This window comes from Camelina sativa, chromosome 4, assembly GCF_000633955.1.
Source record: "Camelina sativa cultivar DH55 chromosome 4, Cs, whole genome shotgun sequence".
In the NCBI taxonomy this organism is placed as follows: domain Eukaryota; kingdom Viridiplantae; phylum Streptophyta; class Magnoliopsida; order Brassicales; family Brassicaceae; genus Camelina; species Camelina sativa.
Window position 1 is genome coordinate 14284932 of NC_025688.1, and position 6960 is coordinate 14291891.

The 6960-nt window shown below is 35.9% G+C and overlaps 1 protein-coding gene across 1 annotated transcript; it reads right to left on the bottom strand.

Annotated features, from left to right (window-relative positions):
* LOC104780521 (probable LRR receptor-like serine/threonine-protein kinase At3g47570) lies at nucleotides 1-3432 on the bottom strand. The gene is made up of 2 exons (XM_010505023.2): nucleotides 674-3432; nucleotides 1-580 (listed from the first exon to the last, which is right to left on the bottom strand). Exons 1-2 carry the CDS (start codon nucleotides 3348-3350, stop codon nucleotides 219-221), a joined length of 3039 nt encoding a protein of 1012 aa, XP_010503325.1. The 5' UTR covers nucleotides 3351-3432; the 3' UTR covers nucleotides 1-218.

Genomic DNA, 6960 nt, shown 5'->3' on the forward strand with positions numbered 1-6960 from the left:
TTCAATATTTATTCGAAAACTGAACATTTATTGCAAATAGCACAACATTCATATTTTGTCTGCACAAAAAAAACAAGGATTCATTATTGCAAGCCTTCTAAAGTATGTGTAATAGAGAGAAACAGAAATCATAGATTATGATAGAAAATATTACATAGGCTTTTTAGTATAAGCCTTTTTATTGGGTTACAAAGGCTGTAGAGGAAACCATAATCACTTCAACGTCTGGCTGTTCTTCTGGTTTTAAAGAACCTCTCTCTGATTGAGATTAACTCTTTTGCAGCTTCACTCGTTGCCAACCGGTTGATCGGGGATTCTCCACAGCACCTAAGTCCCAATTCAAAAACCAATTTCAAGCACTCAGCAACAGGGAAACCGATTCTGAGACCGCTGTGAAGAATCGATACGTCGACAATGTCCAAGACTTGCTCTGGCAACGCCGATTTGGTGTAGTTGTGCATGGTGAAGTTTCCTCCAAATAACTCATTGGTTGGTCGTTTTCCAGTGAAAATTTCCAAAAGGAGAACCCCAAAGCTATACACATCACCGTGTATTGATGGTTGTCCTCCCATTCCATATTCTACACCATAGTTAAAAGACAACAAGATTGTAACGAAATAAATTACATAAACTTTCTCTTCATCTAGACATTCCATATGTGTAATAGTTTTACCTGGTGCGGCATAGCCAATAGTTCCTCTAACACCAGCTGAGCTTAGTTGATTCATGAAGGACTCCTGGTCTAACTTGAGGAGAAGACGAGCGAGACCAAAGTCGCTAACATGGGCTGTCAGATCATCATCTAAAAGGACGTTTCCTGGCTTAAGATCGCAATGAGCTATAGGTTCATGGCAATGAAAATGAAGATAGTCCAACACAGTAGCCACGTCTATAGAAATATTGAGCCTTTCAAGAAGTGTCAAGGTTCTTGAAGGCCTACGAATTTCTTCCACTTCCTCTGGATGCAGCCACATATCCAAACTTCCATTTGGCATGAACTCATATATGAGAGCTCTGAATTCATTTCCTTGGAAATCAATACTGGCGCAAGCTGTCAATAGTTTCACAAGATTACGATGCCTTATGTCTTTCAAGGATTCGCATTCTGCCATAAAGCTCTTCATCGCTCCACGTCTCTTCAGGTTTAAAACCTTCACTGCAACAATCTTGTTCTCCGCCGGCAGCAATGCCTTAAACACAGTGCCAAAACTGCCTGACCCAACCATATTGCTCAAAGAGAAGCCATCTGTCGCATTTCGTAGGTCTCCGTAACTTAACTTCTCATGGAAAATCTCCGATGTGGTAGGAGCTGAATTATTGGTCTTCTTAATCTTTCTTTTTCTGAACCAACGTAGAAAAACAATGAACACTAGCAAAAGAAAAGTTATGCCTACGCTGACCCCAATCGCAACTTTCCTCAAAAGCACAGGAGATGGATGCTTCGTCTCTATTGGTGGTGCTTGCACAATGCATGGTTTTAGTTTCAGTTCCTTGATGCCTCCACAAAGATTTTTGTTCCCAAATACCAAAACTATGGTAGAGTTCTGAAATCTTCCTTTTGTTGGCACCCTTCCCTCAAAATTATTCATGGATAGATTGAGATATTCCAACTTTAAAAAACTTTCAAAATATCCAGGTATGCCACCAGAGAGATAATTATTCGACAAATCAATTTTTTTAACACCCACCAACCTTTTTATATTTGGTATTTTTCCATCAAAAGAATTCCCTTGCAGATATATTTCTTCCAATGAGAGACAGTTTTCCAAAGTCTGTGAGAGCTCCCCTGCTAATTTATTGTTGGAAACAGATAGTCGAACGAGATTTTGTAGTTGTCCAACATCTTTTGGTAGAGTGCCTGTGATAGAATTACTTGGCATGCTAAAGGTAAGAAGCTGTGAAAGCTGCATAACTTCCGCAGGTATGGACCCATTCAACTTGTTATACCCAATCTCCAAGTATAACAAGTCACTGCAGTTACCAAGACTTGGAGGAATGGTTCCTTCAAAACTATTGTTGTACAAATAGAGTTTTTCTAACCGAGTGAGGTTGCCGATAGTAGATGGTATTACTCCTGACATTTTGTTTGAACTGAGATCTAAAACCCCAAGTCCAAAAAGATTACCAAGAGATGTTGGGAGTGATCCAGACAACATATTGTCACTTAACTGAAGCGTTTGGAGACCCATGAGATTTCCAATATCGTGAGGCACTCTTCCAAAGATGTGATTTTTTTCAAGGCTTAAACCGGTGAGTTCCTTGGACAGATTGGCAATGAAAATAGGCAACTCACCCCCAAGCCTATTCCCACCAATCCCTAATTTCTCTAGTTGGGTGCAATTTGTTAAAGAACTGATGAATTCAAGATCTCCAGAAGAGTAACTTCCTAGAGAATTGCCATGGAGAATTAACCATTGCAAAATTGGTACATTTCTGAAGGTAGGAATACTTCCTCTGAGATTGTTGTCATCCAATGCCACTTTTCGAAGAGTCGAGATATTGGAAAATGTTGTCGGAATGGAACCTGTGAGATAATTTCTTCCCATATTTAACTCTTGAAGATTTGGTAGCAGAATACCAAAATCAGGTCTCAGGGGACCCGAGAATTGATTTGAAGCCATATATAATTTCCAAAGTGAGGACATATTATAGATTGCGGAGGGAATACCACCTGAGAATTTGTTGTTTGATAATTCAAGTATCATCATTTGACTCAGCCTAGCTATATCAGCTGGAATTTCTCCTTCCATATTGTTTCCTCCGAAGCTAGCTCGCCTGAGTGATGTCAAGTTTCCTAGAGATGCCGGAAGCTTCCCTTTCAGATTGTTATCACGGAAATTTAAACTAACAAGGTTCGTCAATGACCCTAGTTCTGAAGGAACACCTCGTCCAAGAGGATTCGAAAATAAATCAAGTTCCAACAATCTAGAGCAGTTGGACAAACTGGCTGGAATCCCTCCTCCCAGATAATTAACGCCCATATATAAGTATTCAAGTCTAAACAAGTTTCCCACCTCTTGAGGTATGTTTCCACCAAAAGCATTATCAGAGAGATTAAGATATATGAGGAAGGAAAGATTACCAATAGATGACGATATCTCTCCGCCTAATTGCAATCCTCCGAGCTCCAAACGAGTAACTCTCTTGTGTTTGCGGCCACATGTAACCCCCTTCCAGTTGCAGAGTGGGAATGAGTTATTCCACGAGGACAAGACAACTCTTTTGTCTTCAGAAATTTGAGACTTGAACGCGAGCAACACTTGCTTATCACTTTCATTGGTAAAACCATGTGCTTCAAGTAACATGAGAGCATTGAAAGCAAGTAAAAGAAATACTCTCATTCTTCCCATTTTTTTTTCTTTTGTTGGTTTAAGAGCTTGTGGTGCTTCTCATGTTTTGTAGGAAAGTGTATATATAAGAGATGAATCAACTGCAAAATGCCTTAACTTGTGGTGAAAATTAAACTTAAAGCAAGAAACAGCGATATGAAATATGCTCACAACCAAAGAGAATTGTCCAAAATGGCATAGATTCTTGCCGTCTAGACTCATATGCCGTGTAAGTCAAGTAGTCAACTGCATGTCTAGAAAGACAAAAATACATTTCACGAGTCTTTAAACTTTTTTTAGACGTCATGTGGTTAATGTGTTAACCATCAACGACAAAAAAAACCACTTTTAATTTACATCCGACTGGGACTTTTCGTTTATTTACCCCAGGAAAATGCTTATCATTTGTTAAAGCTGTTAACACAAGATTCATATAAAGAATCAGAATCAAGAAATTTGTTTATTAAACAAGACAACAATATTATAAAATTATAAGCAAATTAAAATCTTTGGCCTCGCAGTTATAAGGAATATCACTACATAAATTAGTAATTTACACACAATTCTTATATTCAAAATCTTCATAGACTAGGTAAAAAGTTAATGTAGCAATGCTTCTGACCAAGAATGCCTTGACCGCATAGCTAGAAAAAAATATTTGTGAGCTAGCTAGGTCCCGTACGTCAAAGATCCTAATAGCAGGGAACAAAGAATTAAAAGAAGCAAAACAGTAACACAGAAGATGAAGAAGAGAACCCATGACTGACTGTAATCGCTTCTCAGAACTACAATGTAAAGAAATATAACCAAATATAAGAATTTTTTTATTATAATAAACTTTATACTAATAAAATATATATTAAAATTTATTGTACATTATTTATATTTTTTTACTATAATACATTGATTTATATTCATATACAAATCTTTTTTTTGTATATTATTATTAAAAATGTATTTTTTACACCTAGGTATATTGTATGTTACAAATATATTATTTACCACCACTTAGAAAATATCTATATGAACAAATTAAGCAAACTATTATATGTCCCTTTATTTTCACGTTTGCATAGTTTCTTTAATCACTAAAATTGTTGGCTCAAAACACATTTTGATTAAAACATAAATTACATCACAATAGTGTATGACTAATTATGGATAGAACCTCGGTTATGCCATTTTCCCTTATGGAGAGAACTTTGCATCAAATCTCCTCCACCATTGAGAGAACCTTCGCTCCGCCTTCCTCCCTTGGGGAGATAACCTTTTGTCCAACCTCCCCCACCTTCCTCCATTGGGGAGATAACCTTGCATCTAACCTCCTCTACCATAGAAAGAACCTCGGTTTTGCCCTCCTTCTGTGTGGAGAGAACATGTTCACGTCTTTTAGCTATCTCAAAGTGGCTTGCTCCAGCAACCAATGAAACTAACGACCTTTTTCCAACGTTACAAAATCTTTTGATAGTAACTAATGTTAAATTTTCCAATGTATTTCATGTTGCCTCTGTCTTCAAGCTCCTATGGATCTATCAACAACGATTTATGTTTTTCCAATCTACCTACGTTTGTTGTAGGCTTGTGTTTGATTAGCCTATTTTATCCAACCATTAGGTTGATGACCTTCTCCTCTTTTTCTTTTTTGAGATTGAACGAATAGTAACAATTATGTTTGCACAAAAAAAAAGTCTATAACCAACCAATCAAGGTTGAAAAATTATAAGAAAATTATTTTTACATAATTAATGAAATAATAGAAAATTATAAACACGATAATATATGAATCTCAAATAATTCAAAGATGAAAATATAAATAAAATAAAATAATCTAAAACAACTACAATAAATTTTAAAATACAGTATTACAAAAAGAAGATGCATATACTAATCTTTTTTTTTGTCAACATATTAATCTTACCTATTCCAAACTGAAAAAGTAGAAAGTATGAGTATATTTCGGTTTAAAAAAATAAGAAAAATTTGTGTTCCCATTTAAAAAGTTTGACCAATAGAAAAAAGTTGAAAACAATATTTTTAAATAAATTATTTTGTTAGATGAATAATATGAGCCGATCTATGTTTATATAGAAGTGAGTATTTACATTTTGTAGAATTAATAATTTTCTGTATATTTTCCTTAAGCCCTTTTCTATTTTCTGAGAAATTTTATTCCAATGAGCTCATTGTTTTTTTTTAAAAAAAATTCTTGCTTCCCACTTTCTTGTAAGACGTACTATCGTTCGAGAATAAGAACGATTTATGTTTAATTGATCTAGTGTTGTATAATATATGTTGTTATATTGCATTTGTGTATTCATTTTTTTTATAATACCTGTCTTGCAAATTAATAGAAATAATAATAACATTGTGAGAAATTTGTTAATCCCAAAAACCTTAGTTATTATGGATAAAAAACTTTGTTAACACTTCAAAGTCAAAGATTGTTTAGTATGCATTATGAAATTGAGGAACTAAATAAAATTCAAAGAAACGATGACGAAAACACGTGATAATATTTAAGAATCTTTTTATATAGTTGCTTCGATTAGACAACAAACAAATTACCTTCGAGACTTGTTCAAGAACGATGATGTGTCAAACAAAAGGTTAATAAAAAACAAAGAAAAAAATTTTACCAAGAAAAATAAAGCTAGTCGAAATTATTTTGTTTGGTGAAAAATATGTCATCATCTATTTGCTTATATAGAGGGGTGTATTTACAATTCTTTCCCTTTTAGGATTAACAAAGTTTTTTTAATATAATAAGAATACAATTATCTTATGTTTCTCGTTTTACCAAACTTGAAAACTGTGATTTTTGATATTAAAATTGGCACGTGTCACGATCTGATGAGTTACTAACTTTGATATGTGATTTCTGATCATTAAAATTCACACATGTCATGATTTGATGAGTTACTAACTTTGATATTTAAACGTAAAAACTGACACGTGTCACGATATGGTGAGTTTTTAACTTTGATATCTTATCGTTAAAACTAACAAGTGCCACGATCTGGTGAGTTACTAACTTTGAAAACCAAGCTTTATATAATAAGATTATTGGGCCACCCCAAAATTGGGCTTGGCCTTGGAAAATTACACAGTTTCAACAGTTACAAAATGAGGAAAAACGGAGGACGTTGTCGTCGCCGGAAAAAAAAAGATCATGCTGAAAGACCTTGAGACAAAAGCTTGAACATGTACGCCGGTGGTTGCAGGATCCACGGCTTTGCGGCGGTAACACCAAACCGGAACCCTTGACAGAAGCAACCAAACTCTGTTTCGGATTCTTCATCGGTGAACCACCTGACCCGTTACAGATCCTTCGACATGCTCAAACAACCGATCTCAGGCTCCGCGAAGTCAGGTCCCATGCCTAGCAACCCGCTCACTCAGATCTAACATGCCTCTTCTAGCTTCGGCGACCTCCGCCTCCTCATGATGATATTGCTTCAAATCCGGTCTGGTGGATACACGTGTCATGGCGTTTTACTGAGGATGGTGGCCCTCCATTAACCGAAATCCATGCTATCCCGAGAGGGTGCCAAACCTCCAGGTTAACCACCACAACTTCGCAACAATACCCTCCTGCCTACCACTGACTTCCGCCGCAGACCGCATCTTCCAT